The sequence below is a fragment of the Anastrepha ludens genome, chromosome 3 (assembly GCF_028408465.1).
Source record: "Anastrepha ludens isolate Willacy chromosome 3, idAnaLude1.1, whole genome shotgun sequence".
Classification (NCBI taxonomy): Eukaryota; Metazoa; Arthropoda; class Insecta; order Diptera; family Tephritidae; genus Anastrepha; species Anastrepha ludens.
This window is the reverse complement of record NC_071499.1, coordinates 1,419,360-1,435,714: the sequence shown is the minus strand read 5'-3', so window position 1 is coordinate 1,435,714 and position 16,355 is coordinate 1,419,360. Positions and strand designations below refer to the sequence as shown.

At 39.9% G+C, this 16,355-nt stretch overlaps 1 protein-coding gene across 2 annotated transcripts in view; it reads right to left on the bottom strand.

The window, feature by feature from the left end:
• LOC128856810 (teneurin-a) overlaps window positions 1-16,355 on the bottom strand; it is a 327,215-nt gene that overhangs the window by 165,568 nt on the left and 145,292 nt on the right. For both annotated transcript variants that reach the window (XM_054092157.1, XM_054092158.1), the window contains exon 4: window positions 6,856-6,962. In XM_054092157.1, coding sequence (XP_053948132.1) covers window positions 6,856-6,962 — 107 coding nt within the window. The remainder of the gene's footprint in view (window positions 1-6,855; window positions 6,963-16,355) is intronic.

The window sequence follows — 16,355 nt, the reverse complement described above, 5'->3', positions numbered from 1 at the left end:
TTCCACGCCGTTTGCAACCAGAGCAGCAGAAATTGTTTTAAATTTATTCTTTTGAGTGCCCCCCTCATATTTCACAAAATTTCGGTATTTGGTTGTTTGCCATATACATCTACGAATGTGTGCGACCTCTCTAACATCCGCTCCACTTCGGTTCGTTGGCTTTGTCGCCGGACGCCGGCCCACGGGCCACCTGCTGGCGCCTCATTTCAACTAATTACGGTGTTTATGTCGACGTTGTGGCCGTGCGCATACCAACCACATTTTCATGACACATAAAACAGTGACAACAACAATAACAATGACATTAACAACAATCAGCAACCAGGCAAAGTAACTGTGAATGTCAAACGAAAACAATTCAAAAACCACCACATGTCGGCAACCCTTTTACTACTGTTTGTAGTGCCGCACATTCCGCTCCGTGCTGCTCCTTTAACCTCAGCGAGTTTGGAGACAAGATGAAATTTAGCTGCTGTTCAGCAACAAAGAAAAACTGTAAACGGAACTTGCCACTTGCCACACGCACCGGATCCTGCGCAAAACAGAATCTCAAGACATTTAATAAGGGAGCAGGGCTGAGAGTAGGTGGAGAGCAGAGACAAAAGCAAGAGGACTGTTGGCGGGCAGGTGTCATGTTTATGCTTCAGAGGAAAACTTTTTCAAAAACGTTTGCGCAAAAGTTGTGCGGATAATGGCGCAGCACATTGAGAAAGCAACAAACAAATCATGCCACATGAAGACTGCAACAACAACGTGCTGCAAAACGAGTGGAGCGAAGTTATAGCTCAGACCAAAAGTTGTGCGTAAATTTCATACGAATTATGTGGGTAATGTGATTTATGACGAAGTAATTTTATTAGCGCAGGACATTTTTACTCACCCGCCTTAAATGCTTTAGCCGACGCTACGCGCAACAGCAAACAAACAAAACAACGGATGACTTGAGGCGATAAAGAGCGAAACGAAAATTAAAAGTTAGCGCGTCCTAAGAGACAAAAAAAACGCGTTGAGGTCGCCAGCGAGGCAGAAGGATGCCAGGCAGTGCGCGGCTTACGTTTCTGTAATAGGACCAGAAGGAGGAGAATGAAGTGGATGATGATAAAGACCAGGCAAAAGCCAAAGATAATATTTTTTTTGTTGGAACTGAAAATCATCTTTAAAACGTGTTTCGTCTACAAATATTTACATCCGTATATACACACATTCATATATGCACACATACATGTGTTGGTGTTAATTGGTGTTCTGGCCAATGAAGTGAAATTAAGGAACCTAGAGTTTTTTGCCGCCTCCGAATTGGTACTGGTTTTGGGAAAAGCTTCTTCAGGGCAGAAATATGATATACTCGGTGGTCTGGCATTGCTTTCCGTTGCCCGCATTTGGTATTTTATGTTCACAGTGGGACTCGAAGTCTAGTCGGGAACTACAGAATATGAGAAACGCACAAACATATTCGGAAAACCTCACGCGCCGATTTGAAAAACTGAATTTTTTTACTTGCTTAGCAAATGGCGAAATGTGAAATAATTTACTGCAAAACAAATTTAATTTCCAGATATTTAGGAAGGAAAATAAAATCCCCAAAAAGAGGAGCCGAAAATTCTCTTTGACGTGAATTGCGCGAGAAACCCTAAGAATATCTTCATTAGTAATACTGGAATTATTCTGTAAGTAACTGAAGTGACTGCACAAAAAAGTTGAAGAGTTGGTCCACAGAAAAGCTACTGGGCACATAGAAAATACAGCTCTGTTTAACCATTTCGAAAGACTTCCATTTTGTTTTCTAGCATTCCGTCAGTTTCCTACCGATATGGCACTTGCAAGTAATACTCAGGATAGGACGATAAGGACGTTATCATTTAGGTAGTCTCGGATTATCTTGGTTATATGACGTGATGTCCATTTTCGAAGTATTCGATTTTAAATTTTTTTGAATTTTTACGCATTCGAAAAACATGTCCCACAATATCCTGGCATCCGTAATGCGTACTACATAAATATTTTGGAGTATACAAAAAATTGTTTTTTCCCCGTTATGAAGAAACTAGCTTTAGGCAAACTTTACAATATTTTTTTTACATTTTTTATAATTAATAATATTTTTATTACTCAAAATCTAAGTTTCTTTGCTATTATACTAGACAAATCCATACTGGTAGAAAACTAATAAATTTTCTCTTAATTTAGTTAACTTTAAAAGAAAATGCAACAATAAAAACACAAAAGCTCTTAAAATTAAAAAGTGGGTGAGCATTTGATGATTAGGATGAGCAGAGGTGCCGTCTCATGTACGAATATGAGCACAAAACTTCGGCCATTGTATGCGGCAGTAATGCTGCAACATCCAGGCAGCAATGTTGCACGTTCCTCGTGGTGATCGTAAAATGCAAGAATTGCGGCAAATGCGGGTACGAAACTGCCACGCAACAGAGATGCCAGAATCGTGAACAGCTGCTCCAGTTATTCTGGTACGACTGGTGGGGCGGGGCTGAGTTGTTAGGTTTGTTCGTGGGAAGATGGGTGCAACTGACTCCAACTGAGAGTGGTTTAAATCAGTGTTTCTGTGCGGTGTGTTAATGGCCAAAAAACTTCTAGTTAACACCAAAACATTTCGGCACCAGAACACGCACCACGCACGTAAAGAACCACCCCACCATTCGACATTCACACAAATCCAAACAGACACAAACGCAGCCCCCAGCACGTGAGCAACTTTTGGGGGTCTTCTTCTTTCATGTTTTGTTTTAAGAACATTTCTGTTGTGGTGTACATCCTCCCTTGCCAAAACATTCCACACACACACATGGCACACATACACACATACACTCATATATGCTTACCGAAAATTTGCAAAAATACTTCCCAAGCTGCTCTAAGACAAAAGCATAATAAGCGTAGGAACGCGAAAACGCGGAAATGCGGGCCCGCGAATTTGAGGCGGGGAATGTTGAATGATGGAAGGTGGAGGGTAAGCAACCAGGGAGTGGGGAGCATGTGGCGGGAAAATATTTCGCTGAATTTCTGCAACGCATATTTTGCGCATCGTGGGTGCCACGCTACAGCATCGTAACCAACAACAACAGCAGCAGCAGTTTCATCAGCAAAAGCACTTTAGGAAAATTTATGCTTTGTATTTCCCTCGTCGTACACAGGGGCACACTCGGTTGGTGTGACTTACTACAGCAGTGCCCCTGACATTACGCACTACCAATCAGACCGCCACAAAACCCTCTACTCCCAGCTACACTTGCCACATAATGCATGCATCTCTGAATCCACATTTCAGGGCGCTCTTACCCCTCATCGGGTGGATACTCTGCTCTTTGCGGGTTGTTCCAGGACTTGCTTTCAATTTATTATCTGCTACCATATTTACTAATACTCCGCCATTACTACCATTTATCTGTGCAGCTTTTGGTGCTTTTTGCATTGCAGTGATTCACAATTCATAGCCGCATCGTAATTTATGGAGGGAAAAATATTTCCCCTTGGCTTATACACATAGCTTTTCAAAAACAAAAGCAACAAAGAAAAAGTTGAGCAGGCTACTTAAGCATCCAGGAGATTTTCTAACTGATCGACCTGGGGCAGCGTTGCTTTGGTGGATTTTTACTAGGGTATCTATGCTTAGCAAAGATTTTATGGGGTGTATTTTCTTTCTTTTGTATTGAATGCAATTATAATTGCATCCAAAAGAGATGATATAACAAAGCAAAAATATTTATTTAGCATTTAATCATTGCACTTTAGCTTTTTTTTATTAAATTATCTAAAAACGGATATTTCAATCAGTTTTATCTGAGGACGTTTTACAAAACAATTTATTTGACTTTAAAAAGTTTTGCTTTGAGGTCAGTAATCGGAATTTATCATAGAAAAATTTGGTTTTTCACGGAAATTTTATTGAAATTACTGCCAAAAACTAATAATTCATTCCCTACTTCGAGAAAAGCAAGCAATTAAGTGCGTGATGGAAAAAAGTGCTAAGCCGGTTTAAGTTGTTTTATTAAAAGAGCAGAGAATATTGATATACAGGGTGTTCCATCTTAGGGTCAATATATATAACTTTAAAAATGCTCAATACGTATTCTTAGAAAAGATGTAATATTTATTAAAGTTTCCACAAAGAAGTTGGATTAGGAGGACAGCATTATTGTTAAGACAAAAACCATTTTTTTTTTTTGAATTTTCCTTCATATTTGCCAGCGCCGTTTTAGCTCGATTGCTATGCTTGGGTTCTTTTATAGTAATCGGATTGTTAGCGTAAGCCCAACTATTTAAAAAACTCACTTCGTATTGACGTTTAACTGCTGAACTCGGCGTAATTCGAGGCATTTTCAACGAGGCAATTTTCGACAAGAGTCTTAGTAACAGCTTAAATTTTCATTGGAACGAGGTGAATGTTGCTGGTAATCTTTTATAGACCACCCTAGAAAACTTTTAGGACTAAATTATCTATTTTGGTTGTCTTTAATTGCCGTAGGACCACGAAATTTTTGAGCAGCAAACATTTTCCTTGCATCCTTAGTTGGTATTCTTTGTTATATGTAAACCTAATTCCTCGTTAAGCATGCAATGACTGGTGCCGTAGCCATAAGGCCATAGTCGTAACCATATCCATAGCCGCAACATCACAGCATGTGCCGATTAGTCATGCCATAACCATAAACAACTGACTCTGGGGTAGAATTAATGACAACATTTGCGACCTTGGCAGGCTGAGAGAGGCTGTCCAGCTTGTGAAGGGGAGGATGAGACGGTGGACCACTTCCTGTGCGTCTGTCCCGCCTTCGCTCGAATCAGGTTTGAGGTCTTTGGCACTGATGTGTTAAGAAGCGACCACCTTGGCCCCTTGGCTCCTTGGCACCACAAGATCTACTCAGATTTCTTCGGAGATCGGGTAGATTTAAAGGAAACTAAAAGGGGATCCGAGTGCAATACAATGGACTTAATTGTGACTGAGTGCTGTATTCGCTAGTTGTCCGGACAAAAAACAAAACACAAAAAAAAAAGCAGCCAGTAGCACAATTATTTACCGATTTCAGAATAAATAAATAAATAATGACCTTCCCGTTTTATACACCTATAGAATTAAATTAATTATACCTTCTCTTAGGCACAAGCGACCACTTTTAAGGAAACATCCGGCAGTTTTATTCAATCGCCGTGTCCAATTGAGAAAGAAATTGGTACGATTTTTTAGCTACTTGGAAATCTGTAGAGAATTTACAAACTAACTCTCTATGCTTATATAAATCGGATCACTAATACGTCTTTTCGGAATATCTATACGACAGTGTCAGCTTTTTTTAACGTATGCCGAGTAGGAACTAAATCGGATCACAAGTGCGATTTTTATAAATATTTTAAAGCTGATAGTGTCGTTAGACGTTTTCTGAGGCAAGGTATTAACTTCATGAAGAGATAAGCACCCTATATATATACTTATATATACATATATACATAATAAGTATATACAAACACTGTTCATTGCTCATCTAATATTTAAGTTAATGAGTTCTTTGTGCAAGCGAAGCATTCCGGGCCAACTTAAGAGTCACCAGCACAAAGATTGTCTACGTTTCGTGCTTGCGAAAGCAACAAAGGGACTCTTTAGTTGACAGCATCCAAGTGCTATCAACTGTTTTCTTCTATGGTTTTGCAAATGCACGCAAAAAGCAAACAGAAGTAGAAGTAGAAGCTTTTCAAAGAGAGCTGGCGAAGTCGTTCCAAAACCATCCTCGCAGACTAACGGTCTAAGCATTGTGAATGCACTACTAACTATTAATTTGGTTCATACAGCAAGGCACAACACGATAGTGTACCCAAATACAAATACACACTTAGAATTTCACACACACGCGCACACACGCGCAGGCGGGACGCCAAGAGTTTGTTTTGTACAAACAGCGTGAAACAGCAAAAGCAACAGCAGCAGTGGCACCTTATATGAAGTGTTTACATTACATTAGCCTAAAATGATGCCAGTTTGCATAGTCCACAAACACACACAAAGGCACACAAGCAAGCCCGCACATCCGAGAACAAGCTCTTTATTTCATGTGTGTAGTTAGACGATTATGTACACATGTACACTATTTAGCTCAGGTGGAAGATGTGTGCATTTGATAAATATACACTCGTGCGTGTGTGTGTGTGTGCAATTGAGTATCTGAGTATCTGAGGATCTATTTATCTGGGTATCTGCGTGTTTGCTAATGTCATTAAATCCCTTTTCGCTTAATTAATGTAACAAAAGCTTGTGGAAAAAGGTTCAACAATGACTGTCATTACGCTCGCCTCGTTATGCAGCAACGCCGCAGCATATTATCCAAGCATATTAAGGCAAATCTGTATTTGGCTAATGACTTGTGTACCCTCAAGTACCTACATACACATGTGAATGCACACATACACAGGTACACATGCATACGCATTTGCATAGGTGTGTGGTGACGCGTTTTAATACTGATAAATGGCTTAAATATTCAATTTGCTTTAATAGTCGTTGCTAAGCACTGATGGACCATTCAACACATGCCGCTAACCAAAAAGAAAAGTAAATTGATGAACAAATTTGCGCTTCAAAACTAAGTACGGGTATGCACTTGCATGTGAGTGGGTATGCGCCGATCGAAACATTTAAGCTCAGCTGAAGAGTTTCTATGAACAATGGGATTATTCTTTGCCGCATGCACCCGCCACCACAGACGAGTGCCCTGACTTTTTATGCAAGTAAGCAGCTCCATTTGAATGAATGACTTTTAATTACTTCCATTCACGTGCACTTGCACACTCACGTGTTCTTATTACGTTGCACTCTATGCTAGTGCGACAAACTTTCAGGAAACTCACCTGCAAAGTAGGTCAACATGGCGCTTAGGACGACTGTTACTAGTATTAAGGCGATACTCAAACATTTCCAGGAACATCGGTGCTGGCAGCGCTTATCTATGTGAAACCTGGAAGAATGAGAACAAAAAGACAAACAAATTAAACAAATACATTGATAAAGCGAAGTGGCTAGAGTACATGTGCATACAGTTGCGAGCACGAAAATAGCAGTACCACAATATATTAGAATAGATTAGAAAGTTTTTGATATTATTTTGAAATATATCATTTCATTTTATTTAAGTCTACAATCACCTTACAGAATAGACACATGTACGAGCATTTACTTAAAATTCTATATTACGTGCTAGAACAAAAGAGAGTTAATACGAATAGTAGGACGCAATTCTCGAATTATAAAGAGATCTTAGCAAAATCTAGGTCAAGTAGTCTGTAGGCACTATTTAACTAAGTCAGAGCAAAGTTATAGTAAAGTTTTATGAGGAACATTGAAGTCAGTCTGTTCCAGAACTTCGGGACAATCAACAGAACCACAAATAACATAAAAAACAAGCATCTCGGACTGAAGGGTACGTCTCCAATTGCTCACATCGGTGCTTCGGAAACTTCAACCACGCATCTTGAACAATTTTCCATAGTTGTTGAGTCCGCCACAGATTTTCTACACAATTGAGGTCAGAAGACTAAGGCCATTCCATAACCTTAAGCCAATCCTTGGCCCTCTGACATGTGTGTTTGGGATCGTTAACCTGCTGGTAGATCCACTTTATTGGCATTACTTCTCTGCATTATTTTCACATATCATGCGCCATTTTTTTTTAGTCCCGATGTTTAATGATTTTTATAGTGGCTGGTGTTTGCTGCCAGGACGTTTAACATATTGTCGTGAACCCGTGCCGTCATACAAAACTATTTTAGACTAGTCAGTCAATAAAATATTGCGTCCCATGTCAGCTGTCCAGTTAGCGTATTTTCGTGCAAATTCCAAACGTTTTGTCTTATGTTTTGGTGTCCGGAGTGGCTTTTTTCGTGGACTGCGAACGGCATCTCCAGCTTCCCGTAGTCTTCTACGTACAGCCATGTCAGAAACATTTAAGTTCACCTCTTTTTTACTTTGTATGGCTGACTTCATGGGATTCTCTTTGGAGCAACTTACAATTCTGCGTTAGTCTTGCAGAGAAGTTTTTCGTTTTCCTCCCCTTTTTCGGGCTTTCCATAAATTTGCTTACATTTGAAATGAGTCATGAAAGAATGTGTTGTATTTCCGTGTAAGATCTTTCAACTGCTCTCAATTTCAGAATCTGCTTTCGTTGTTCTGTGGTCCAGTGCTTCGCTCGACCCTCTATAGTCAAATCATAAGAAATATTTGCTTGACACTCACCAAAATTAAAAAAAAATATATATGTATAAACGTACTTTCGTCTAAATCTGTCCAACATTTTATTGATATTTCTTGTATTACCTTAAAAAACTGAAGTCACTGATATTTCAATGTTGCACACCAAAAACGTAGAGACACCAATAAAGACCCGTTATTTATGTAATTGCCAGATTTGTTCAGATTAACTCTACACTCTGAAACTCCATAACCCTTCGTTGATATTTGGCATTGAAATTTTCTTTGTATGGCTTATGGGGAAGAACTAAATTACTTCGAAATATTTTCTTAAGGCACTGCTATTTTCATGTTCACTGCTGTATATATTACTATATATATATATATGTATATGAATGTAGCAAAATCGCTTAAAATACTTGTGGATGGAATAGGGCAGCAACAGGCAAATTAAAAATAAACAAAATAAAACTTGTTGTCACACATACTTAGGTGGGCTGTTCTTTCTATGTGTTCGAAGTTGGAAGTGAAAGGACTTGGCAGGAGCAACTCGACTTGACGGTATTCCGTAGTAATTATCTTAATTGTGTTTATATGTAGTTTAAGTTTTAGTTGCGGTTGTAGTGGTAATTAAAAATAATGTGCTAATGTAGAGCAAGTGTTGAAAACCTTTTCAGCTGTGGGTGGCCATTACATTAAAAGATTTATTCTATCCTTTATCCTTTTTAAACATTTTCACATTAGCAAATTAAAAATGTAATTTAATTTACTCGACAATAAAAAGCCCACTTGGTGACTCAGTGGTGAACCACATATTCACGAAATTAACTTTAAACGGAAACCCGTTGGTTTGGTTTGTTCTCAATAGGAATTATGATAGGTCTCGAATCTTTCTGAAATATCTTCAAAATAAAATTTTTTTATTCATTGATAATACATGCTTTTAGAGGGCATTTTCAAGAAGAACTTAGAACTACTCCTAGCCCTTATAAAAATAATATGAGGCGCCCCAAGTCTTGAGACGACATAGTCGAGCCTTTTCTCAACAAAAAATATTATTTTTGTTATTATAGCCTACCAAAAGGAAAGGCTTTCGAAAACTATTTCTATACAAAATTACCCCTAATCCCATGTCGTTCCATTTGGCACCTTAATCCCAATTCGATGGGTCGGCGCTTATTTCTACTATATAACGCCAACAGAAAATTGAACAAAACATATCCGAACAGGTATTTTCACAATTTTTTATTTTAATAATATTTGATCATAAACAAATAGCATGAAACAACCACATACAATTGGCGCGTACACCCTTTTTGGGTGTTTGGCCGAGCTCCTCCTCCTATTTGTGGTGTGCGTCTTGATTTTGTTTCTCAAATGGAGGGACCTACAGTTTCAAGCCGACTCCGAATGGCAGATATTTTTATGAGGAGCTTTTTCATGGCAAAAATACACTCGGAGGTTTGCCATTGCCTGCCGAGGGGCGACAGCGATTAGAAAAATATTTTTCTTAATTTGGTGCTTCACCGAGATTCGAACCTACGTTCTCTCTGTGAATTACGAATGGTAGTCACGCACCAACCCATTCGGCTACGGCGGCCGCCATATCGACATGGGATTAGGGTTAATAAATTGCAAGAAAGAAAAATACATGAAATTTAAATTTATATAAGCAAATCAAGCCCGCTTCATTTGAATTTTTAATTGCTAATATCTATCTGTACTATTAGCTATCTTCGAAGGGACTTACGAAAGACGGACGAAGTGTAATGCGGAGGTGGCGATTGCCTTTTTTCTATCCTCATTACAGTACTGCGGTGGCGACCGCCTTGGAAGTAAAACGTACTACTGGGACTACTGGTAGTAGTTCACTATTCGTCAGTCCATGACCGGCCTTGGTACTGGTGAATAGATTGCTAACTACCTCTATTGATAAACGAGTTTACCAATGTGCAATACAGAGAGTCAGTCACTCTATCTGAAACCTAGTTTGGTGGCAAATGGCTCGGAGAAGTCTTTCCCAATTTTGATGGCACCGCGGGTATCGAACGATGCCATCGTGCATAGCCGTATTAGTTTTGCGGGGATACCCAATTCAGATTTCGCGATATAAAGTGGTTTTTAATAAGAGGTGTTATTTTGATATTCAAAGAAAAATGCTATTTTTTAATATAAATGACCGGATGTTTATTTCGTTATAAAGATGAAGGTATGCCGTTAATAGAGGAAAATATCATCACGAAAATTACCACCACAACCACGCTTACAGGACAATATCCTTTTCATGAAATTTTCCATAACTGAATTGCAAGGTGGATGCCCTATGTCCTCGGTAGCCTCACGAATTCCATCTGTGAGGTCTTGAATCGTCCCTGGGCTGTTGGCGTAGACCTTCTCTTTCACGTGGCCCCAAAGAAAAAAGTCACAATGTGTTAAGTCACAAGATCTCGGTGGCCAATTGTGATCACCTCTTCGAGAGATAACACGGTCCGGAAACGTTTCCCGTAAAAGATCAATGATTTCGTTGCTTGTGTGGCACGTAGCGCCGTCTTGTTGAAAATGAACGTTTTCCAGATCAATACCATATATTTCCGGCCATAAAAAATCATTAATCATCTCCCGACAGCGCAATCCATTCACCTGTAACACCTGTTATTGGAAAACCCTTTATATATCCAGTCAAGGGTCTGAGCGTAGTGTGAATATCTGATCAATTGTCGATTTTTCCGGTCTTAAGGTACACTGTCGCGAGATGTTAATGTAGCATGATTTAAGGACCTTTTACCAACTCAACAGGACAAATAGAAAAAAACTTAAAATATATTCTATGTATGGGTAAAAAGTGCATCCTACAGTTTGCATAAAACCTGCAGTTATGAATCTATGTAGGTCCTAAAACGTTACCAGTTTATGTGGCGGTAAGAAGAAGTTTGATATTTTCTTATTTATTCCCACAATCTCTCTTTGGCAGTTTGTAGAATTTCAAGCAACTCAACTTAGGTCGACACTTTAAAGATTTACTACCAGAACATGAGCAAGTCATCTACGTCCATGTCGAATTTGCTTTCATGCAAACAGATTTCAAAAGTGTCAGTGCGCCACAAAATACAGTCATAAAAAGCAATAATTGTCGAAGGCAATAGCCAGCACGTGACTCTGCATATATTAGCGCTCGTACCCAGCTGCATGGCCAATAGAGGCAAGTGGGTCATTTTAGCTTTCCCATCGATATATTCATTAATTTTCTTTGTACATTTTTCGCTTGCAAGTTTGTTTGTATGTATGCATAAGTATGCTCCGAGGATCAGTGCGCGGAATTCTAAGTATTCCCGTTAGCTTGAAGGAGCTGTAGAATAGTGAGATTACTTGAGACAAGCACTTAACACTTTATGCAACAGTGTGAACGAACGTGTGGCAGCAATGCTTAAGCATTTCTCGGCGGCGACAAAGAAATTATGCGGCGTAGCGTTTGAGCTTATGCCATTTATTGCGGTGCTCAAACATGCCACCAAATAACTTATTCGCCTGCCAATGCAACGGCGATAAATTTGCCTATTTGCTGAAGCGGCAGCAGCAATTTGTGCCAGCCGCTGTTGCTGCCACTAGCCGATGTCAAAGCAAATACTAATTTGCATTTGAAATTACGACTACGAGAAGAAAAAACTGGAGAAAATTGTCAATAATTTGCACTGCATCATATGCAGAATGCTTGCCACATTAGTAGCAGCACTATTGCGCTGCCGCACTGTGAGCCGAGATTGTGGCAACTGGCAATTTGCCGCTGAAAACGCAAATAACAACAACTGCGCTTGCAGTGCAGAGCCCAACCCAGCACTCCTTCAGCCATGCCATGACATGTGACGGAAAGTGGCATCAATTGGGAAGAGAGGAAGGGTGCGAGTGCCGCGAGCCTGCGATGGGGCACTTAACACTGTCTACAACTAATGACCAATTTTCCGTTGTGTCAATAGCAACGCCAGTTGAAGAAGAGGTGCGAGTAGCGGCAGCAGCAGCATCAGGCAACGCCAACAAATTCCAATGCAGCATTCAGTGGCAAATAATGAAGAAATCTCAATGCAGCGTAAATTTATGCCACAGCTCGCATTACGGCATTATGATGAAGGGGCAGGCAGCAGAGTGGCATTCAAATGCAAAGCGCACATAAATGAGGTGCGACAGGGATGCGCCTGGCCCCTTTGCAGCGGCCCGACAACATTACGTTGCATTAATGTGTTGACAGTGTAAAGTTTTCCGTGTCGCGCACTTTTTTATGTTGTCTCTTCCCTTCCGTCACTTCGAGCTCCTCCGCCCTCTTGCAGACGCCTACGCAAACAGTTGCCTGCTCGCGCATTCTAGCGTTAAGAGGTTGCAAATATGACACGAAACATTTGCAAATTGTTGAAAGCTGCGAAGAGGTTGCATGCGTTTCCACCCACCCATACACATGAAATACATGCCACTTATAATACTCTCGCACACATGCATACACAGCTTTACTTGGAGACAAACTAACGTGGTAAGATAAAGCAAATAGGCAAAATGATGAAGTGTGAAAGCGCGACGTGAGTGAGTGCACACGATGTGGCAAATAGTAGTGTTGCAAGCTGCAAGTGAAGTAGAGAAGGCGTTTGAAAAGTCGTTGTCTGTCGCTCTGGTGCGATATAGATGCTGCAACGTGGCGTTGTGAGTGGCAGTTAATTGCTGGTGGGTGGTGACAACGGTGGCAATTAATGTGGCAATTTTGTGCTGTGGGTGAAGTGGCGACTTGGAGTGAAGTGACGCATTCGATTTTAAGGTGAAGGTGATTTTGAATTAGGGAAAATTAATAGGATGTCAAAAAAATGCGACAATCCAACTTTATGGCAACTATTTATTCACTGGCGATCGAAGGAGAAGACGGAGATGACGTTGCTAAAGAATTAAGCGAATCCCAGTAGCTGGCTTTTGAGGTTACTTTTACAAAATTGCTATTACTTACTTGGCATCTAAAGTTATTAAATTAAAATTCATAATCAGACTGCTGATTAACCGAATGCAATCCAAAGGCTTTCATCGACACAACTCGGGTTTTTTCTTGTCAATGAAAGGGTAAGAATGTAAAGTAATGCCAAACATTCTCGATCGAATTTCCCATAAAAATCGGGAAAAATCTTTCACGCCACATTGCGAATAAATCCCACAAGTTCCCAAAGAGTTCAAAACACATTTCACAATCGTAAAAAGTAACTTTGCAGTAATTGCAATAAAATTGAGCTTCAAGAAATTTCTCGAATGCTTTTTTATTGATGTGTACACCACAGTGCACTGCGTTTGCAAATATTGATTGTGTTATTGTACCTTAGCTATTACCCATCGCGTTGTTGCCGCAGAAAAACTAATTTTACTCAAAGAGCTATTTTGCTTATTTATAGCATATACATTTGTTGCAAATTATTGATTTATTAATGAGCTTTTATTCCAGTACTTGGCTGTCCGACTCGTGAACATGCTACACATAACAAGTCAGTGGAAAAACATGGACTTTCACAATTCAATCCGGGCACTTGAAGCGATTGCCCTTTTGCCTTGTTGATGGTTATTGAACAAACTCCTCGTTTGTTTGAAATATTGCGTGCAAAAGAACTTTTCTTAATACACTTTTTACGCCAACGTAACATTACATGCCATGAAATTTGAAATCCTGTGATATTATTGTGCAACTCGAAACAAAATATTGGTGGATTATACTCTTTCAGTACCCCCTTTTTGTTTGTTGTGCTCCCTTTACCAAGTCCCGACCACTTTTCGGCAATATCAAGATTTTGATATTGCTTTCGAAATCATGCAATATTTAGAAATATTGTTTATATGAGAGGCGCCACGCCTTCTTTATCAATACCGCCCACTTTCGATAATTATTAGGGTATTATGCAATATATTATGCATCTGAGCCAAATCCCATTACCCTACCATAAATGGTTTCGAAACTGTACAATAATAAGGTATTGTTTTATATGAGGACCACCACGCCTCCTTTACCAATGCCGCCATTTTTTCTAAATTGTTATGTATTGATATTTTATGTCATTTGGTGCAAAATTTCGTTGTTCAGGCACGAATGGTTCCGAATATCTGCAATATTAAAAAAACTGTTGGTATGGGAGGTGCCACGCCGCTTATCATTTTACTATGACTATACCTTTCCGATGATATGCCTTTAAAGGTAAAATGCCCCTTTTTCCCCTTTAATAATTTTTGTTGCAAAATATCCCTCAGAACTCTTAAAATCCTGTTGACCCCACGTATTTCAATTCCCAAACTCGTAGCTGTGTTTACAGGTCCTTTTACGATCAGCGCACACGCAGAAAAGCTACGTTTACAAATTAACCCCATTATAGAAGCTGTGGGAGTCTTTCGGAGAAGGAGACTGTTGAGCACTCTCTGTAAATGTTTGGCAGCTACACGATTAAGGTGCTCTTATCATCGACGGTCTTGGGCAGTGGTCCAACCTCAATTCCATCAACCTTCTCCATTGCATCAACAGCTCTGGGTGGCTGTAGATATCTGGCCGTTGGAGGTTTCAGCCAGACTGGTACTTCAGCCCCTTTCTGGGATCACTTCCCACAATCTGGGACCACTGAGATGATCGGGGAGCTGTAAACACTTGAATTAGAATTATTCATGGAATACTCATAAGGATCCTTGGAGTCTATATTAAATCCTTTACAAATTCGAGATTGATCCTCAAACTTATCCAAAGTAACTAGCTTTTTCGCGCATACTACTATAGATACGGATGACCGGAGCGTCCAATTGATGAGCGTTTGCCGTGAAATGAGTTGGTTTGGTTCTTGGCCCCATGGAATTAAAAATACGATCATAAGAGGAGCTTTCACTTCAAACTGACAGACAGACACAAAAATTGTATATGGATAGATGTACCCACTACGAAGCTAAGAAGAAGTCTTAAATTCCATACTTATTTAAATCAAAACTCACCTTTAAAACACTCTCTCATTGCAGAAAATCTATGGCAGAAACGTACAAAGCCCTCATCAAATATATTTCGGACGGCTAACAATATTACTAATGCCCGCCTCACCCCCTGTACAGAAATGACAACTTTTTATTTGCATATCAACTCCTGGCTTCTGGCTCCTGGCTAAGCGAAGTTGCATAGGCGCCTTCAGTTATTTACTCTACGCTTTTTTAAGTCCCTCTTAGTTGCGTAATAAAATTCTTTTCTTGCTTAAAGCTTTCACTGCCGTAAACAAAATCGCCTTTGCGTATTGCTCCTTGGGCTCATCGAGTGAGTCATTCACTCATTCACTCATTCGCTTATTCATTGCACTTTATGCATTCTATTTAATGTTAATGTTAAATGTTTTTGTTGTTGCTTTTTGTTATTGGTTCTTCTAATCCCGGCGTACACGTATTTTTACAGCATTTTAAGCTCTAATTCCACATAAGTACCAACTTAAGCTGGCGATTCTGGCGTTGTACTGCAGAATGATGTCTGCTGCGTACCAACATGCACACAAACATACACACATACACACACATCGTACATCTTTTCAGTAACAGTTGTGCCAACTGAACGAAACTTAATCCCGCTTACACCTTAAATCTGGCAATTCTCGTTGATGTAGTTGCCGCTGTGTTGCGGCTCTGCTCGTCGGTGGCAACTGAAAATATCAACAGAAGCTGGGTAAAACAACAATAACAGCAACAGTTTATGCTCAACCGATTTCATATACACACATAGTGTGTGGAGGCACGGCAGCCGATGACTACTTGCAACCAATGTTGCACAAGTAAACCAACTTTCAACATTTCGCTGCACGTCAGAGCTCCTTTTTGAGTTTGTGTGGGTGGATGTGAGCTGTGGAATAGCAAGATTTGTTTTAGAATATTCCACAGAAACTCAGAAGCTGGTAAAAAGACAAGGCAACAAGCAGCAACTCATGTGAGCAAGAGGAAGAACGAAAAAGAAGAAGAAAAATGTCAATTGTAGACCCTAAGCCGAGATCGTTAGTAATGCCATCCATTTGGCTAAGACATGGCAATAAGCATAATCAACATAAAAATACCTTAAAGAGATACGTGCCACGAGCCGCACCCACCGACCGCGCGCTCATATCCAACTGCACTGCGGTGCACTCGTGGGGCACGTACATGTGAAATG